This window comes from Marmota monax, unplaced genomic scaffold (genome assembly GCF_021218885.2).
Source record: "Marmota monax isolate L192 unplaced genomic scaffold, Marmota_monax_Labrador192_F-V1.1 WCK01_AAM20220418_F8-fsc00202, whole genome shotgun sequence".
NCBI lineage: Eukaryota > Metazoa > Chordata > Mammalia > Rodentia > Sciuridae > Marmota > Marmota monax.
In genome coordinates this window covers 3,208,294-3,227,612 of record NW_026695005.1, presented here as the reverse complement: position 1 = coordinate 3,227,612, position 19,319 = coordinate 3,208,294, and the positions used below count along the sequence as shown (strand labels likewise).

At 40.8% G+C, this 19,319-nt stretch overlaps 1 protein-coding gene and 1 pseudogene across 1 annotated transcript; both read right to left on the bottom strand.

Moving 5' to 3' along the window:
- Positions 1–9,615: 9,615 nt before the first annotated feature.
- Positions 9,616–12,928, bottom strand: LOC124081356 (protein RUFY3-like; annotated as a pseudogene).
- A 500-nt stretch (positions 12,929–13,428) lies between these two features.
- Positions 13,429–16,748, bottom strand: Rgs2 (regulator of G protein signaling 2). Its single transcript, XM_046427562.2, has 5 exons — positions 16,592–16,748; positions 15,400–15,501; positions 15,237–15,298; positions 14,544–14,710; positions 13,429–14,279 (listed from the first exon to the last, which is right to left on the bottom strand). Exons 1-5 carry the CDS (start codon positions 16,699–16,701, stop codon positions 14,085–14,087), a joined length of 636 nt encoding a protein of 211 aa, XP_046283518.1. The 5' UTR covers positions 16,702–16,748; the 3' UTR covers positions 13,429–14,084.
- Positions 16,749–19,319: the final 2,571 nt, after the last annotated feature.

The following is a 19,319-nucleotide window of genomic DNA, read 5'->3' as shown; positions in this document are numbered from 1 at the left end:
TATAGAGATTGACCTACACTGATATAGGGTTCAACTCCACAGATTAGGGTTCAATCCTGGTGTTTTGCAATCTATGCCTTTGGATAGATGGGTTTTAAAGCCAGGTCTTTCTGACTTCAACACTTTTAAGTGCAGAATGAGAGTATAAGAAAAAATTAAGAGGGATAATTGCATGTATGGGGGAGGGTGGAGTAGAGTGGGGAAGGGTAAAGAGACAGGGAGAAAGAAGCCTGACTCATTCTAAATTAAGAAACTGCCTGGGACTAAAGATGCTCCTGTGATAAATACACCTTCCTTAAAACTTAGTGCTTTTTTTTTTGGACCAGGGATTGAACCCAGGGACACTTAACCACTGAGCCACATCCCAGCCTTTTTTTGTATTTTATTTAGAACAGGGTCTTGCTAAATTGCTTAGGGCTTCACTAAATTGCTGAGGCTGGCTTTGAACTCAAGATTTTCCTGTCTCAGCCACTGGGATTATAGGCATGCATCACTGCGCCTGGCCAGCTCAGTGCTTCTTAAATTTTGCTGCACATTAAAAAAAATTCTGAATCTGTACTCCAGACAGAATAAAGCAGAATGTCTAGAGGTAGGAACCTGGCACCTGTGTTTGACAAAGCTCCAAGCTGTTTCCTGTGTGCAAGAAAATGAGCCTGGGATGCTTGAGCTCTCCTTCATTTGTGTGCTACTGTACTACTGCTCTCAGAAAAAAAAAAAAAAGGCTAGTGTTATCTCCAAAGGTTTCAAAATAGTGAAATAATCTTAGAGTTAAGAAAAATAGCTGGGTATGGTGGTACACACTCTAATCCAAGCTACGTGGGAGACTGAGGCAAGAAGATGGCAAGTTTGAGGCCAGCCTAGGAAAGTTAGTAAAACTCTGTCTTAAAATAAAATGACATCCGGGGGGTGAGGAGGGTGGAGAGAGGAAAAGGGCGGGGGGAGAAAAATAAAATAAAATATACAAAGGTTTGAGGATGTATCTCAGTGGTAGAACTCTAGCATGCTCAAGACCCTAGTAACATACGCACACACTTCTCTTCCTTCCTTGGAGTCACTTAGGTAAAAAGCAGAAAGTCCCTTAAGCTTATGTGAATCAATAGACATTTAATAATACCAGTTGCCTACAGAGGTCCCAGAAAGTGGTTGGAGAGTAGTTGTTGACTTAATTAGACTGAAGGATGTTAGGTGCAGGACAGGCTGAGTAAGCTGTCTGCAGGGCATGCCAAACAAAGTTAGCTGCAGGATGACCTGGCCGCTCAAACCCTCTGTATGATTCTTTATCACCTGTTCGCTTCAAGCCCAAACGCCCAAGCCCCCGCTGAAGGCTGAGCGCGTCGCCCCCCTGCTCAAGGCTGAACATGTAGCCCACTGCTCAAGGCCGAGCACTTAAACCCCTTGTGTGCCAACAAGGCAACTTGCAAACCCAGAGACCCTGTTAGATTTAGGCAGCACAGCAGAAGGGCTATAAAAGCTTTCCCCAGCTGCCTCCCTCCCACTTCTTTCCTCCTTTCTTTCCTCTTTGTTGCACTGCTGCAATAAAGATCTCTTGGTTGCTCCGAGTGTTGCGGTCACTTTTCTTTCATTGGTGCCGAAAACCCGGGAGAGGGTTAAAACCCACTTTTGGGTCCCTCTTCCTTCGGAAGTGCCACTCACCGGATGACCTGAACCCATTTTCTCGATCGCCAGAACTCCATCCACCACCGGCCTTCGATTGGTGAGTTTCCCCTTCCTGGAGTCCTAAACCCAATGGTGGTGTCAGGAGGATTTGACCATTGATTGTCCGGCAAACCTCTGCCCACCTGCGGGGAGGAAAACACCCCACCACAGCCTTCAAGGCTACGGTGGCCCTCAGGGACTCCTTCCTAGGGCAGAATAGACTCCTGGGTTCAAAATTATTCCCTTCCCTTCCCAGCTGGTAGTTTCCCAGCATAGGCTTTGTAGGTCTCCCTCAAAGGAATGTGTAACCTCTGGGAACAACACATAACAGAGAACTGAACATCACACCCCACCCAGACCTTCACGGTCTCTGTGGCTCTCCTAAAATCCTAGTCCTCACCTTCAAGACTCGGCCGCTAGAGAGAACCTTACCTTCCCCTTCCTCCCTCTTCCCTGTCTCTCTCTTTCCCCTCTTTCCGGCCCTGGGAGCATCCGGCCTCTCCAGGAGGGGTCCCGAAAAGCCTTGGCCAAGGTCTCCCATGGCTCCGGCTCTGTCCAGGACGAGAGCTTCAACTGTCAGGATTCGGTGATGACCAATCTCTGCAGCTCGGACCTGCCACTAAGGCACTCCTGATTTTTGGCTCTAGCGGGGACGCCCCTTTTGCCAGTAAATCAGTTTCCTCCTTCTCTCTTATACTATCTTTGCGTCCCCTTCCTTCTCCCTTATACTACGTTTGTGTCCTCTTCCCCCCTCCTTATACTACGTTTGCGACATGGGTGATGTGTCCTCTCTGCCGGTCCACTCTCCCCTACAATGCCTCTTGGATAACCTCAAAACCCTCTCCTTGACACCAGACACCAAACCCAAAAAATTGATCAAATATAGCACCCAGGCCTGGCCCACTTATCTATCCCTTAGTCAACCAAAGCAGATGGCCCCTTTTTGGGTCCCTGGATCCCTCTATTCTAAGGGATCTCTACAATTACTGTGAGCGTTTAAAAAAAATGGGTAAAGATTATTTATGTCCAGGTTTTCTTCTTGCTCCGTTCCAATCCTGCTCTCTGCACCTCTTGCAAACCTCTATAAATTCTTCTAGCCTACAAACCAACCCCCCCTACCACCGATCCCAAACTTTCTCCTTCTCCAGACTCATCGACTACTTTTGACCCTGCTGATGAACCTCCACCCTATCGCCCAGCTCCAATAGATTCTCACCCTCAACCTTCTGCCCCAGACTCTCTGCCGTCACCCTCACCTTAGCAACCTGACTTCTCCCCTCCATTCACTAGATCAAAAACCCAAACCAATGCCCTTCCTCAAATAATTGCCCCCTTGCGTGAGGTAGCAGGTGCTGAAGGCATTCTTGTCCCCTTTTCTATGGCTGACCTCTCCCAAATTGAAAAACGACTAGGCTCATATACTACCAACCCAGCTGTATATACCAAAGAATTCCAATATTTAACACAGGCCTATAGCCTCACCTTCCATGATGTCTATATGATCCTCTCCAATACTTTACTTCCTGAGGAGAGAAGACGGATTTGGGAACAAGCTCACACTCATGCAGACGAGATCCATCAGACCAATCCGGCACATCCATTGGGCCCCAAGCAGTCCCAGACCCAGATCCCCTCTGGGACTACAACACCAATAACGACATCACAAACCGAGATCATTTCACCACTTGTATTCTGGCAGGCCTAAAAAGGGCAGCCCAAAAAGCAGTTAATTTTGAAAAACTTCAGGAAATCATCCAAGATAAACATGAGAACCCATCAGCCTTTCTGGACCGCTTAACTAAGGCCCTCCTGCAATACACTAATTTGGACCCAGAAACCCCTGATGGCCGACAGTTACTAATGACTTATTTCTTTGCCCAAAGTTTTCCTGATATTCGGATCAAACTTAAAAAATTAGAACGAGGCCCCCTCACTCCCCAGACCGAGATTCTTGCTACTGCTTTTAAGGTCTATCATAACCGAGATGAAAAGGCTAAACGCCTAAAGTGCCAAATGCTGGTTCAGGCCCCCCGTGGCCCTCTCAAAACTCATCTCCCATGTGGCAAGACCATCCCCTAAAACCAGAACCCCCTGGGGCTTGCTTTAAGTGTGGATAAGAAGGACATTGGAGCAGAGCCTGCCCCAATCCAAGGCCACCTACCAGACCCTGCCCAAAATGTTCCATGATGGGCCACTGGGCTTCAGACTGTCCTCGTACCCGAAGGGGTGCACCGCCAGGCCCTAGCCGCCCCCATAATCTCATGGGACTAGCCACTGACGATTGATGGGGCCTCAAGACTCCTGTCCCAACAAGTCCAATCACCATGCAGGAACCCAGGGTCCAAGTGACGGTTGATGGTCACAAAATTCTCTTTTTAATAGACACTGGAGCAACATTCTCGGTCTTACAGGAGTTTTGGGGATCCTTACTTCCCTCTCAGTCCCCTATTGTTGGGGTAGGTGGACAAGCAATATATCCCCAAACCACCCCACCCCTACCCTGTTTATTTTCAGGCCACTCATTCTCACACTCCTTCTTGGTGATGCCCCAATTCCCCATTCCCCTTTTAGGCAGAGATGTTCTATCTAAATTTAAGGCCATGATTTCCTTTCTGCTGTTTCCACCATCCTCCCTCCCCTCAGTTATAGCCATGGCTACCCTACAGGCTACACCAGATCATCCCCTTCCACTTCCACAAGACCAAGTAAACCCATTAGTCTGGGACACAGAGACTCCATCCCTGGCTAAATGTCCCCCAGTTGAGGTTCACTTGAAAAATACCTACCACGTTCCAAATAAGCTTCAATATCCCCTCCCGAGGTCCAGTCAAAAGGGACTACAACCTATCATTTCCAGCCTTCTTAAAAAGGGCTTCCTTAGGCCCACACATTCACCATATAATACTCCCATTCTTGCAGTCAAAAAACCCAGTGGGACTTACCGCCTGGTCCAGAATCTTTGTCTCGTGAATGAAGCAATTAAACCTATCCACCCACTAGTTCCAAACCCATATACTCTCCTGTCCCTTATTCCGGCCTCAACTTCCTATTTTTCTGTTATAGATTTAAAGGATGCCTTTTTTACTATTCCCTTGGCTCCACCTTCCCAAGACCTCTTTGCCTTTACCTGGACAGATCCAGATACTCAACAATCTCAGCAATTAACATGGACTGTCCTCCCTTAAGGCTTTAGAGACAGCCCACACCTCTTTGGTCAGACATTGTCCGCCGATCTAAAGGGCCTCAACCTCCCTCTTTCAACTCTCTTCCAATATGTAGATGACCTACTCCTCTTCAGTCCCAATCTAAACATTTCCAAAACGGACACCAGCGCGCTTCTTAACTTTCTGGCTGACAAGGGTTACCGGGTGTCTCCTCAAAAAGTACAATTATCACAACCTCAGGTCACCTACATTGGAGTCCAACTCTCCCAAGATTCCAAGGCAATCACTCTAGATCGAAAAGCTCTGATTCGTGACTACCCCATCCCAAAAACTAAGGAAGAAGTTTTATCCTTCCTGGGTCTAGCAGGATATTTTAGGGCCTGGATTCCCAATTTCTCACTCCTGGCCAGACCACTATATGAAATGGCCAAGGGGGACAAACAGGAGCCCCTTCTCTCATCACCTAAATCTTATTTTCTCTCTATACAACAAGCCCTCCTCCGAGCACCAGCCCTACATCTCCCAGATATCCAACAAACCTTTCTTCTTTATGTCCATGAAAAAACAGGCTTAGCCCTTGGGGTGTTAGGTCAAAATAAAGGGCCCACATTTGCCCCTGTGGCTTACCTTTCCAAACAACTAGGTCCAACTGTTAGGGGGTGGGCCCCATGCCTGCGTGCTCTAGCTGCAGCACAAGTTTTACTACAGGAAACAAAGAAACTGACTTTCGGAGCACAAAAATAAAAATGACTGGGATGAGATCAGAGGTAAAGCACCCCTAGGTTCAATCCCCAGTACCAAACCAAACCAAACCAAACCAAATAATCAAAACCCTTCATAAATCAAAACACTTCATAAAATTTATATGTATCTATGAAAAGCTTGCATAACACAAATCTTAAAAGGTTTTATCCTAGAATTTTTTTAAACTTACATGTTGGTAGGCCTATGATCCACTTTAAATCAACTTTTGCCTATGGTAAGATGTGCTGAGCAATGCTAATTTAGGGAAGAAAGAATATCCAATAGTTGCAGCACCATTTGTTGAAAAGTCTATACTTTTTAAGATGAATTGCTTTTTTCTGTATCAAAACATGGCTGTTTTTTTTAAAAAAAAAAATCTTTATTTTTTAGTTGAAGGTGGGCACACAATATCTTTATTTCATTTTTATATGGTGCTGAGGAGCGAACCCAGTACCTCATGCATGCTAAGTGAGCCCTCTACCACTGAGCCACAACCCCAGCCTCTCATGGCTGTTTTTTGATGGATGGGTTTATTTCTACACTATCTGTCTTAATGCCAATAATTATCTGCATTTCCAGGGCTCGTTTGTCTATCTTCATGCCCACGGCATATTATCTTATTGACTGTTGCCTTCCTGTAACCCTTGAAATAACGTAGCTTTCCAACTTTGCTCTTCTTTCTGAGGCTGTACTGGCTGTTCTAGGTTCTCTGTAATGCCATAGAATTTAGAATATACTTGTCAATTTCCACAAAAATCCTGTCTAAAATTGAGATTGTACTGATTTGAGAGCTCAATTTGGGAGAATTGATATAATAACATTGAATCTTCCAACCAGTGGGTTCTTTCTCCATTTATCTAAGTCTCTTCTAATTTCTCTGAGCAGAAGTTTTCAGAAAATAGTTCTTCCAAATACTATTCCTAAGTATTTCATATTTTATGTTGCTATCTTATATTTATTTCAATTTCTCACTGCATGTTACTAATATGTGTAAGTAAAATTAAGTTGTATACATTGATGCTGTAGTCTGAAAACTTATTATACTGACTTTTTAATTCTAGTTTCTTGTGTGTATTCCTTGAGATTTTATTTATACAAGATCATATCAGATGCTTCCTTTCTAATCTGGATTCTTTTTATTTCTTTTTCTTGCCTGTGTTGACAGACTTGAACCTCCTCAGAAATGAAAATGGGCTTCCATGTCTGTTCCTGATCTCAGGGGAAGTTGTTCAGTCTTTAAGCATTAAGTATGTTGTTAGCTGTCACTTTTTTGAAAGTATGCATTATCTGGTTGGGTAACTTCCTTTTTATTCTAGTTGAGTCCTTTGATTATCAATGGGTATTGGATTTTATGGATACTTTGTGAAGATGATCACATGGATTTTCTATTTTTAATTTATTCACATGGGGAACTATATTGGCTGACTAAAAAGCTAAGTAAACCTTATATTACTGGGTCAAATCCAAATTGGTCAAGATGAATTAAATCTCTAACATGTTGATGGGTTTGATTGCTAAGATATTGTTTAGAAATGTTCCCTCTTTGATCAGTAGAGTAGAGGAAAGGGGAGGGAGGAGGAGAGGGAAAGGGGAAATACTAGGGAATAATATTGGTTAAATTATATCATTTCATTGTGTGCATGTATGAATAGGTAACAATGAATCCCATCATTATGTACAATTATAATGCCCTAATTAAAAAATATGTAAAAAAAAGGAATGTTTCCTCTTCATGAATAAGATTTGTCTCTATTTTTTTAAAAAAATAGGATCTTTTTCTGGTTTGGTGTCAGAGTGCTGCTGGTATTTATTATCTGTGTTTGAAAAATAAACTCTTTCAGATCTATTGGTATTATTTCTTCTAGGGATTTGATATAGTTTGGTAGTGGCCTATATGGACCTGTGCTTTTCTTCATGGAAATTATTTCACTTATGAATTCAATTTCTTAGATAGTAGATACAAAAGATTATCCCTTTCTTTTTACTGTGGTAATTTGTGACTTTGAAGAAATAAATGTATTTCATGTAAATTGTTGAAATTGGCATAGGGCCGTTCATGTTTCCTATCATTTTCACATCTATAGGCACTGTGATTATGTCTCAGCTTCATTTTGATGTAATTGGTGATTTTTTTCCCCTAAGCAGTTAACTTAAAGTCTTATCAAGTTTATTGATCTTCTCAAAGGAAATAGCTATTTGTTCCATTGAATTTTCTCTATTACTTTTCTGTTTTCTGCTTCATTGATTTCTCCTTTGATCTTTATTATTTCTTTTCTTATTTCAAGTCAAATTTTCCATTCTTTCTTAAAATGGAATCTGTGGTCATTGATTTCAGATTTTTCTTCTTTTACTTGTATATAAAGTGTGTTTCTTGTAGACAACATATACTTAGTTGGATCCTGTTTTTTTTAAATCTACCCTGACAATGAATTGGTATATTTAGAACATTTACATTTGAATGCTTAATGATATGATTCAATTCCTATTTTCACATTTATAATTATTTTATATTCAAGACACTTGTTATTTTGAAAGCTTTCCTTTTCTTTCTCTTTTCTGTGGGTTTCACTGAGAATTCTATAGGATTCTATTTCATCTCCCTCTTTAGCTTATCAATTATGTTCTTTTTGAAAATCTTTAAGTGGTTTCCCTCAAACTTGAGACATGCACTTACACAAATCTAAGCCTGTCCTCTAATAACACTGCCCCACTTACTTCATAGTATAGGAAACTTAAGAGTATTACCAATTCTTCCTTTCTGTTCCTTATGATACTGTTGTCATTTCTTTTATTTATCTGTATGCTATAATCTCTCAATATGTTATTACTTTTATTATTACTTTAAACAAACAGCTATCATAACTGATCTAGGAGCAAGAACACTAAATAATATTACTTTATTTTCATGGATTCCTTCTGCTACAGTCTTCTTTCCTGAAATCTGAGCTTTCGACCTATATCATTGTCCATTTTTGTGAAGAACTTGTTTTAACATCCCATGTCCAGTAGGTCTGTTGGCAGTAAATTCACCCCATTGTTTTTATGTCTGAGAAGGCTTTTGTTTTGCTTTCATGTTTGAGGAAGAATTTTCCTGGATATTGAGATTGCTAAATGAGTGAATTAAAAAAATTTTTAACACTTTATCTTTCCTCTTGTTTGCATGGTTTCTGACCAAAAGTTTACACTAGTTCTTTATTTTTTTATATTTTTTTTAGAGAGAGAGAGAGAGAGAGAGAGAGAGAGAGAGAGAGAGAGAGAGTTTTTTAATTTTTTTTTTTTTTTTTTTTTTAGTTTTCGGTGAACACAACATCTTTGTTTGTATGTGGTGCTGAGGATGGAACCCGGGCTGCACCCATGCCAGACGAGCGCGCTACCGCTTGAGCCACATCCCCAGCCCCAATTCTTTATTTAAAAAAAATATTTATTTTTTAGTTTTAGGAGGACACAATAACTTTATTTTATTTTTATGTGGTACTGAGAATCGAACCCAGTGCCTCATGCATACTAGGCAAGTGCACTACCACTTGAGCCACATCCCTAGCCCCTTTATTCTAGTTCTTATCATAGCTTCTAGTACATTAAGGCATTTTTCTCCCTCTGGGTATTTTCTAGATTTCCTCCATTGTTAGCTTTTCAGAAGCCTGAAGCTGATATTCAGTTTTGCAGTATTTATTCTGCTTGGTGTTCCTTGAGCTTCTTGTATCAGGGTTTGTTTTCTTCTTTAATTTTGGAAAATTCTCCCCTTCTTCTCCCTCAAGTTTCTGCAAGCATATCCATAGGGGGAAAGTTTCCCAATGTGTGTGTGAGTGTGTTTAGGACTTAAAAAAGAAAGGTGCAACTGAATAACTTATTTGTACAGTCACTAGGGAAAATGAGCACAATTTCTGGCATACCCAACAACTGCCTTTTCTTCTTGGACCTGGTATACATCAATCATTTCTCTCAATTCTTCACTTGACTCTAAGGACTATGCTTTTGGAGATTCTGACATTCAACACAGGTAGAAAATGGCCCTGCAGGAATGTTTTGGTCCAGGTCTTTTCCTTCAGTATTAAGGTGGACTGGTAGAATATTGCTTCATCAGCCCCTTGTGATAGGGACTGTAACTTGCTCAGGCTTGATATTTGAAAGAAGAGGCTGGTATTTTGTTGAGAAGGTATCACAGAAGGTTCCTCTGCGGTTCTTACACATTCTTTGTGCTAACATAACTGTGGCTTTTCAGAGAATGGTGACTGATACTGTTTATCTATAGGGAGAGGCTGCAGCCTCTTGTTTTCTTCCATTGGCTCTTTTTAGTTTAACCTTTTCCTCTTGAATTTCGAACTGCCCATCCTTGGGTTTTGGCTCTGAGAACCCTTCCCTGGAATTCTCCTGTGGTTTTGTAAACCTCTCTCCTGTTTTAGATCTAATTGAAGCTGCTGCTGCTGCCCCATGATCATCTCTTGCTTCCAGCTGCAGACTGTTGATCTTGTCTGTGTGAAGAGTCCAAGAAGAGTTCAGCTTTCTGGCAGCCTTGATCAGCCTGGTGCAATCTTTGTTCCAGATGTTTAATGGTAGCAGCCTTCTGATTAGTCTTCTTTTCCAAGTGTCTGTTTAGTTCACTTTTCTGTTTTATTTTTAAGTCTGAACTCTGCAGCTTAAAAGGAAGTTCATGCTTGAGAGTCCTGAGACAATCCAGCTGCTGCCGCAGAGATGCCCGAGCATCCTGCTTCGCACAGACATCCTTCTCCAGTTCCTTCCCAGTCAATTACGTCTCCTGTCTCAGGCTGATGTGGGTATCCAATTCTTTTTCAACACCCATTCACAACTGTGTTTCCTCCTTTAAATGCTTTCTTGTTTTACTTGGTGCTTGCTCTCCTGCAGTTCTGTCTTGCTTAGGATTCTTCTGATTGGATTTCAACATGTAATAGCTCTTCTCTTTAACTCATTCCTTTTTTTTTTTAATCTTTTTCTGGAAAGGAATGATTTTTTTTTTTTGGTTTGTTTGCAACTGCAAGCACCAACTTGCAAAGTTGGATTTTTCTAATGCATCTACTTTTGCCAGAAGGTTGTTTATAGGAGCATTCAGATGTCTGTTGAGTTCTTCTCAGAGAAAGAGAGAAGGGAGTTGGAGTTGTCAAAAGGCATCTGAGTCAGACATGGGGAAATCTCTGCGCATATCAAAACTCACCATTTACTAGTGGCAACACTCTCTCTAAAGTCAGGCTAATTCCTTTAGCTGCAATTTGGGGCTAACATAGAAAAACAAAGTTGCAAAGAGCAGAAGGCCTGGCACAGAGTAGGTGCCCTATAGACTCTGCTGTTGAAATGCACAATTCACTTTCATTCATGACTTATCTCCTGACAGAGAAATTTTGTTGTGGTTAATCAACAAAATATCTCTAGCAAAACTAGCAAAGACCTCTTTCCTGTGAAATTTTGGGTGATCACTTTAAGTAATTTCATTGAAACTCATTTATCACCTCCAGTGCTCAGATGACAGATAACATACAATTTTCTGTTATTTTTCCTGATGTGACTATATGAAATCACTATACTTAGACACATCCTTGGGCTTAAAATATATAAAACAGTGAAATATTATCAAAATGAAGAGACTGTGGATCCCAAGCATAAGAACTCTGAGAAACTGGAACATTAAGTAGTATTTGTAGAGACATGCGGTCTCTAATCTTAAATCTATTTCAGTTTGTTCCACACTGGAAGACATTAAAAAATACCACCTGAATAAAACCTGTACTTTCAGCAGCACTAAAAGTCAAAACTCTTGTTTTTTGTTACTATAATTTGGCTTTTCCTTCTATTAAAGTCATAGAGAACATGCCCAGTAAGAAGTATTTATTTATTTTGCCAAAAGAAAAAGTTCTGCAGATATTTTTGGAACTTTGAGCCAGTGATGCTTTTAAAATCATATCCTTAAAGATTGGGTGCAGTACCATGTGCCTGTAGTACCAACAACTAAAGAAGCTAAGGCAGGAGGATCACTGGAGTTGGGGGTCAGCCTGGGCAACAGGGAGAGACCCCATCTTTTAAAAGCCAACCACCAAATCAGGTCCTAATTTCTCCTTAAATTCTTAGATATTTTGTTTCACCAACATTTGCTTAAAAGATCTTTTAATATTTATTCATTCACTTGAAAATTATTTATGTGCCCCCTATTGTATACCAGGCACTGAGCTAGGTGTTGGGATTTAGCTGTGAGCAGAAAAAAAGCACAGGGTTCTCAATTGTGGCATCCACAATCTAGTCAAAGACAGAATTTTCAAATAATCATACAAATTAATTAGAACTTATGACTCCATTAAGTGCTCTAAATGTAATCATGCTGAACATCTAAAAGAGGATCTGACCTAGGTAAGGAGGTCAGGGCAGGCTTCCTTGGGCAGTGGAAATTGCAAGGATAGTTGAGTGATGAATAGAAGCTAAAATTGCATCCTGTACAAAGGAACCATTAGGTGCAAAGGCCCTTTGAGCCCAGTGGGCCTGGCATCTTCAAGGGAATGAAAGTAGGCCAGTGAGGCTACTAGAAAGAGCTAGGGGACATGTGGCACAGCTGAGAATGGAAGGAGTCAAGCCCTGCAGGTGTTAGGCCATATTAGGGATACTGCCTTTATCCTTATGTTTGGGAGGCTGGTCAAAGGTTTACAAGCAACAGAAGAAGAGCTCAGGGTTGTATCTTGGAAGGATCCCTAGAGTTAAAAAGCAGGGAACATATAAGATGGGGAGGATGAGCAGGGGGAGGTCAGTTGAGACAACTGCAGTCATCTAGTCATTAGATGACAGCATCTTTGATCAGGGTGGTAGCAGAGAATAAGCTGGACAGAGAGATGAGGTACAATAAATAGCACTTGGTGGCAAAGTATATTGACATGACTCCTAGGTTCCTCTGTTGGTCCAAATCTTTATAAGAATTATGCAGACCCATTTTATTTATTCTAAAAAAAATTAGCACTGTTTCCATGACCCTTCAGAATTCATTTATTCCACAAATGTTTATGAAGCATCTACTGTGTGTCATTCTGGCTGCTGATGATACAGGAGTGGACAGGGCCGTCTGTCATGGAGCCTGTGCAAGTTGTTGTCAGAAACTCTGGTTAAGGTGAAAATTAGTGCAGTCACAGTGGAAACAGTATTTAAACTACTGGAGGCCAATTTTCTTTTGGCAAATCAAAATAAATGCACTTTTTAGTGCTTTACAATTTCTAAACTCCCTTACTACTTCACAGATACCAGGGAAGTGTCATGTGGGGAGCCAGCAAAGGTGTTAGGATCTTAAGGTCACAAAGCTACGGGAAGTCAGTACTTTGGCTCAGATCTTCCAACTCCAAGATGAAGGCTGCCTCCCTCTCGTTTATTAAAACCATAACCAAGGAGAATGAAAAGCAGCCTGCTGAAGGGAAGGGTATTCTTTTTTTTACCTTAGCAGTTAGAAAAATAACAGATTCCTCAACTAGGAAAAAGCACATTCCTGGATTAAGGATAAGAAACAAAAGTGCCTTTCTTTTGCCTTCATCATTAACTAAAGTTACATAATCAGATTTTTTTTTTTTAAGCAAATAAAGGAAAGAGACTCAGGAAAACTCTGATTGTGTATTGACCCATCAGGGAAAAACAGTTTCAAATATGAGTCTTGGAAACTTATGCTAGTACCTACAGGGGAGCTTAGAACCAAGGGAAAGAATAAAAAAAAAAAGTAGGCTTACATTCATCTATTGGAAAAACAGTTATGTGACTAATTTTGGAGCTTGTTTTCATATTTTACTGCTCATTTTAGCTAGTCCTTTTTTAGATGGTTTTGCTTGTATCTGCCATAATTCCAGTTACCAAAGTCAAATAAAATCAGATCACATCTGGACTCCAAGTGTTCAATAACATTATTTATCAAAATAAAATTTATTAAAAGTATTCAAAGACCACTTCAAAGTTTAGCTGCCTTCAAGACAGTTTTTGGCACTCGTAACGGACACTGAGTTTCCCACACAAAGCACGCATTCAATTTCACACACCGGTTAACAATTCAAACAGACCTTTTCAGTTTCAGCGATACATGAGACAACAGTACTGATGATCTGTAAGTCATAAGAACTTCAATACCCTTGCACATAGTAAACATTTTAATGTTACTTAGTACTTAAAAACTAAAACTAAAACTAAAACCACTATGTGGTAACATGGACTGATTTAGGGAAAGATGTACAGCCAGCTAGCTAAGGCCACATAATCCCAGACCTATTGATTTTCAATGGTTTTGGAACGATAGTATTACACGGTGTCTTTCATCTCACTCTGGCTTTTCCAGTGAGACACCCCCACGTTCTTCATGAAGGGAAGCCCTTCTGACACATGCTTCTCCTAGGTTACTGGCTTCCTGACTCACTACCCAACTTTGAATCAATAGTTCTGGGTGATGTTTCCTGAACACCCAGGCTGAATTCAAGGTCAGTCTTTTTAGTAGATCACAGCCTTTTCCCTTAGGAAAAAGAAAGAAATGTCCTCCATTCTGGGGCTCTTTTTTCCATCTCATGTAGTATGGGGATCTGTGGTGATCTGTGACCTTTTGCACAAGTCCTGGTAGAATTCTGACTCCAAGAAACGCGGGTAAGAGTTGTTCTCCATCAGGCTATATACTCTTTTCTGGGCAGTAGTGAAGCAGCCACTTGTAGCCTCTTGTATATTTTGGGCGATTAGAGTTTTGGTTTGGAAGTCTATGTTTATCTGAAATAAAATAACAACAAAAAAATGGTTTATTTGGTATTCAGTCTTAGTGAATGAACTTTAATATTTGAAAACAAAAAAATGTAATGTGTGATTAGCTTCAGCCAAGACTGGAGAGACTTAACTGAAATTTAGGCTAGTGAGGAGGGAGGCCTTGATACTGCTCTTCCCACTTGCCTCTGATTTGATGCTTTCAATTCAATTTGTTTCACTTTGGTGCTAAGGACATCCAAATTATGCTGAAATAAAGAACCTTTTTCTTACCTCTTTTGGAGCTTCCTTTTCTATGAAATCAGTATATATTTTCCTTGCTTTTGAGGAAAGTTTTTGGGGTGATTTTGTTTTTTTGAAGTCTTCACAAGCCAACCAGAATTCAATATTTTCTTCACAGAACTCAGATTTTAAAAAAGCCCTGAATGCAGCAAGACCATCTGAAGAGGAGAGAAAGTAAGATTGCAGAGTGTAAAGAATTGAGTGACCAGATAATTCCTTATGCTTTTCTAGTATTAGATGTAGCAATTTTCTAGATTTCACTCAACTCTGTAATCCTTAATTAAGCTTTTTAAAGACTAAGATACCAGTAGGTAAAATGCTTAAGTTGGTGCTCTGCTACAAAAATATACAGATTTGCTATAAATGCAAAATAAATATCTAGAGGAGATATATAAATTCTCTAGAACTCGGGCTCTTGAAAACATTGTATGCAATGGAAAAGCTGACTCAACCCTAACTATGAGCAATGTTCGTTTTAATATTTAGGCTAACTTTTCTTCCCCACCTGGAGTGCATACCACGTACATTTCCATGACTAAATACTGAAAAATAAAGGAGAGAAAAATACGCTTTATGCTAGTAATTGTAAAAGCTCTCCTACAAGCTGCTCATTTGTGGTATGGATATATCCTCCCTAGACTCTTGTGATTTTTGCAATGGATCAAATTCAAGAGTTTAACTTACATTTACTAGCTAGCAGTTCATCAAATGCCTCTGACCACAGCAGTGCTTCCTCAGGAGAAGGCCTGCAAGAGAAGTTCCACATATTAGCTTATGCATATCAGAGTTCCTCTTTCAAGTTTAGTAACTTGCTATTCATGCTTGCAAGTACAGGATTCTGACTTACTTGATGAAAGTTTGCTGTTTGCTTTTCTTGCTGGTTTTGGGCTTCCCAGGAGTAGAAGAATTGTGCAAGAAATAGCTCAAACGGGTCTTCCAATCTTTTAAACTAAAAAAAAAAAAAAAAAAATTAAATTCACTAAGAGGCAATTGATTCAATATGCTATTTCAATTGAAGTCATTTTTACCAAATAAAGTCACCCAGTAGCTACAGACACACCAAATAAGACAAAACAAGAACTCAAGTGACAATCTTATTCCCTTAACATTTAAACCCAGCACCTTATGTGATGAACACAATTTCATCCATTCATCTAACTAGTTTTACAACTAAGGGGAAAACTGCCTAAAATCACTAAGATATTTTGATAAATTTGGTTCCTACAGTTCAAAAGACAGATGCTGTTTCTGACCCACAAAAGGCAGTTTCTCTGTAAGGCTAATTACAATTCTGAGACATTTGGCACTTAATGTAAAGGACAGCAGTAAAACGACCTTGACTTGGCTGATGCTCCTTCTTCTACCCCTAGAGCAGGAGATTCTGGACCTCACTAGAGGCCGTGTACAATGAGGTGTGTGTGTGTGTGTGTGTGTGAGAGAGAGAGATTGATCCCTCTGGCTCTCCTCCTTCCCCACCTACAATGCTCCTTTTAAGCAGATACTGCAGAACAATTATTTGTTCCACAGTCGTGACTGGGTACTATCTGCTTTATCATTAAAAAAAAAAAAAAAAAAAAAAAAAAAAAACTAAACTAAAACCATTGTACTCAGAACCAGTCAAAACATATCATCAAAAACGATGTAAGCTCATCAGAACTCAAAATGCAACCTTAAGAATGCTGGTGGCATCCTGTATACCCGCTTTAGCCGCAGTATTCTGATGTCATTTTAAATGCAGAACAAAAGCCCATCTGCAGTATCTTAGCGCATCTACCACCGCTTATACAGAGATTTTTTCCTCAGTTCCTAAACTGTGTACTTGTTTTTGTGTCCTTGGCGCACAAAAACAAGTACATACAACACAGATTTTACAATTACTGTGCAAATTAACTTTTCCCCCATATATTTATTTATTTTTTCTGCAGCGGCTCAGGCTACAGTTTGCTAAAGTCGAGACCAAGGGTACCGCGTCTGCAGCAAACGCTTGTAGGAAGGAGCTGGACTGGAGGTCGCAGGAGAGACAAGAAAGCCATACTCACAGGGTCCGTTTCATCTTTTCCCGCTTCTCCTCGCTCTTGGGACCACTGCCTGCGTTCTTGTCCATGGGTACGCAGTCGTGCTGGACAGCCAAGAACATGGCACTTTGCATTATCTTTTTCCCGCAGGAACAGCAGCAGTTCTCTGTGAGGAGCACAGCGCTGCATTTAAAAGAGGATGCGGCTCAGGGGCGGGGCCTCGCGGCGCCGGCCCCGCCTCCATTGATCGAGGATTGGCTAACGCAGGCGGGCTTGGGGCGGGGTCAACGCGGCCTGCGGCGGTCACGGACGCTGCGGAAGGGTCTCTGTGCGAGGGCGCTGCTGACGTAGGCGGCCCCAGCTTCGTGCGCACTCAGGCCGAGAAGCTGCGGCTAGAGGGACCCGTGTGGGGGCAGAAAGAGACCTTTCAGTGCGAGCCGTCGCCGTGACCTTTGCCAAGGCGCGGCGGCCGGGCGGGATTGGAGGGCTGCGCTGCGGCCGAGGTTGGCTGCCGGCCAGGCCTGGGCGCTCGCTCTCCCGTATCCCTCTTGCTTGCTGCTGCCTGGGAGTGCCGATTCCCCAGCAGGGAAATCCGTTTGCTGCTAGCCAGAGTTCAGTGGCCTTATTTCAAATTAAGACTAGGCTTTTCCTTTTGTGTTTTCTTGAAGCGTGCTCTTTCTCTCTGCGCCTCCTTTCTGGTTTACAGTCATGCTTTAAAGATTCACCAGGGGCCACCTGGTCTGTAAACTGAGGCTGCAGAGAAACCCTTCCAGTCCCTCCCAGGTACTCCACTTAATTGGGGGAAGGAAACCTAACCGGAGAAACCTGAAAGGATGACTGCTCAGGGCAGGTGCTGTGACCTGCTTTGCAACTTGCCTAGGCATCTTAGAACACTTTTGGGAATGAATATTAGTTAGAGACGAAACAGGTGAAAGTGACTGTTGGAAGACAGGGCTTTAATTGGTTTTGCATTTTTGATCACCACTAGACACGTGGCTGAAACCTGTGAGGTTGCAGGGCTGCTGCTCTGGAGTCCTGACAGTGTCTCCTGCTAACACAAATCACAAATCTTTTATGGTGAGAGATAAAGAGGAAAACAAAGAATTTGATAACGCACCGGAATCTTTCTATTTTAAGAGTGCAAGGAATCAGGATTTCCTCATGAATCATTCTTGGTTGGCTTAGAATTTACCAGAACATTCAATGGACAAGTGTCTGTGGTGGGGGAGGGGAACGTGGGGAAGTGGGAAGGGAGGTAGGGTTTGATTGAAGAAGCTTCATTTTCAAAAACCATCTCTCTTTACTGCAGGCTTTAAGGACAAATAGATTGCCTCAACTACAAAATGATTCCATTTCAGATAATATTACCAGAACTATAAGATGGAATATTCAGGTGGGATTCCTATCAAGCCTCTAAATAGTAAGATTAACAGCAAAGCATTGATTAGGCTGAAGATATTCTCCCTACTTTGCAGTAGACCTGTTAAGAGAAAATTGGAGACATATTTTTGAAAATTGGAACCAGCCAACATATTCATATATTGAGCTGCCAGTAGTTGGAGCTGCAAATTTGACTTAGCAAAATCTGCATTTATTAAAACAGTTATATACTTTATTGTGGAAAGGAAAATCATTTAGATTTCAGTAATAAATACCTGAAAGCATGTTTGTAAGACTCTAAGAAGGTAATTTTTCTTAAGCATATGGTCTTCATTCTAAAATAATTTTAAATAATGTTCCTACATCTATTTTCACTTTCTGATGATTCAATATTTATTATATAAGTATCAAAATAATGTTGCAGATTTATAAAATATCAAGTTCATGATATATATTTATAAATGGTGTCTGGATAATAAATGATTAAGGAAAATAAGCAAAGATTAACAGTTAAATTCTTCAGAGATCTCCAAATTAGAGAAGTTCAGTCATCTCTATATTGACAAAGGTGCATATAGAGGTGTTCATGTAAACAAGTGATTTAAATGCTGACTATCCTTGATGGTTTTGTTTAATATCTAAGCGTTCCCCCAGCCCCAGTACTGGGGATTAAACCCAGGGGTGCTCTACCACTGGGCTTGGGATTTGAACCCAGGGCAATGCACATGCTAGGCAAATGCTCTACCACTGAATTGTAACCTCAGTCCACTTTTCGCCTTTAATTTAATACAGGGTCTCACTAAGTTGCCTAGGCTGACCTTGAACTTTTGATGCTCCTGCCTCATCTACCCCAGTATCTGGGATTATAGGAATGAACCAGAGCATTGACTAGTATTTACTTTTTCATAAACCTTTTCAGTTTGAAAACTCATATTAAAAGGCAGAAAGTATTTTTTTTTCTAAAAATTGTATGGTTGATTGATAAATCTGAACATAAATCAGTTTAAAATATTTATTGTAAAGGTAATTTTAAGAGTTAAGGCAATACCTGTTGTTAACAGAAGCCTTTTTCTTAAAAAGTTGCCATGTCTTTTTAAAGACAGGCTGACATTTTTAAAGTGAATGCTATAATTTTGATGACTTCCCTTTGGATTTTTTTGATGCAGTTAGGTTTTAGGTAAATAGGATTGCTCCACATTAAGATGACACATATTTTCCATTCTGTGGTGGAGGAAGAAACAAGGCAGTGGGTTGTAAAAGTTGCACAGCAAAACCACAATGGGAGAGTGTCTGATAAACTAATACTTTTTCCATGTTGAATCTACCATGCCCTCTACTGGAGAGACTGAACACGTAAGTGGCAGAGGCTCTC

Excerpts from the sequence above, each read along its gene's own strand:
- Rgs2 (XM_046427562.2), bottom strand. The coding sequence starts at position 16,701 with ATGCAAAGTGCCATGTTCTTGGCTGTCCAGCACGACTGCGTACCCATG. Across the intron at positions 15,502-16,591 it reads GAAAAGATGAAACGGACCCT|TTTAAAAGATTGGAAGACCC; the intron begins GTGAGTATGGCT and ends TTTTTTTTTTAG. Across the intron at positions 14,280-14,543 it reads AAAAGGAAGCTCCAAAAGAG|ATAAACATAGACTTCCAAAC; the intron begins GTAAGAAAAAGG and ends ATTTTATTTCAG.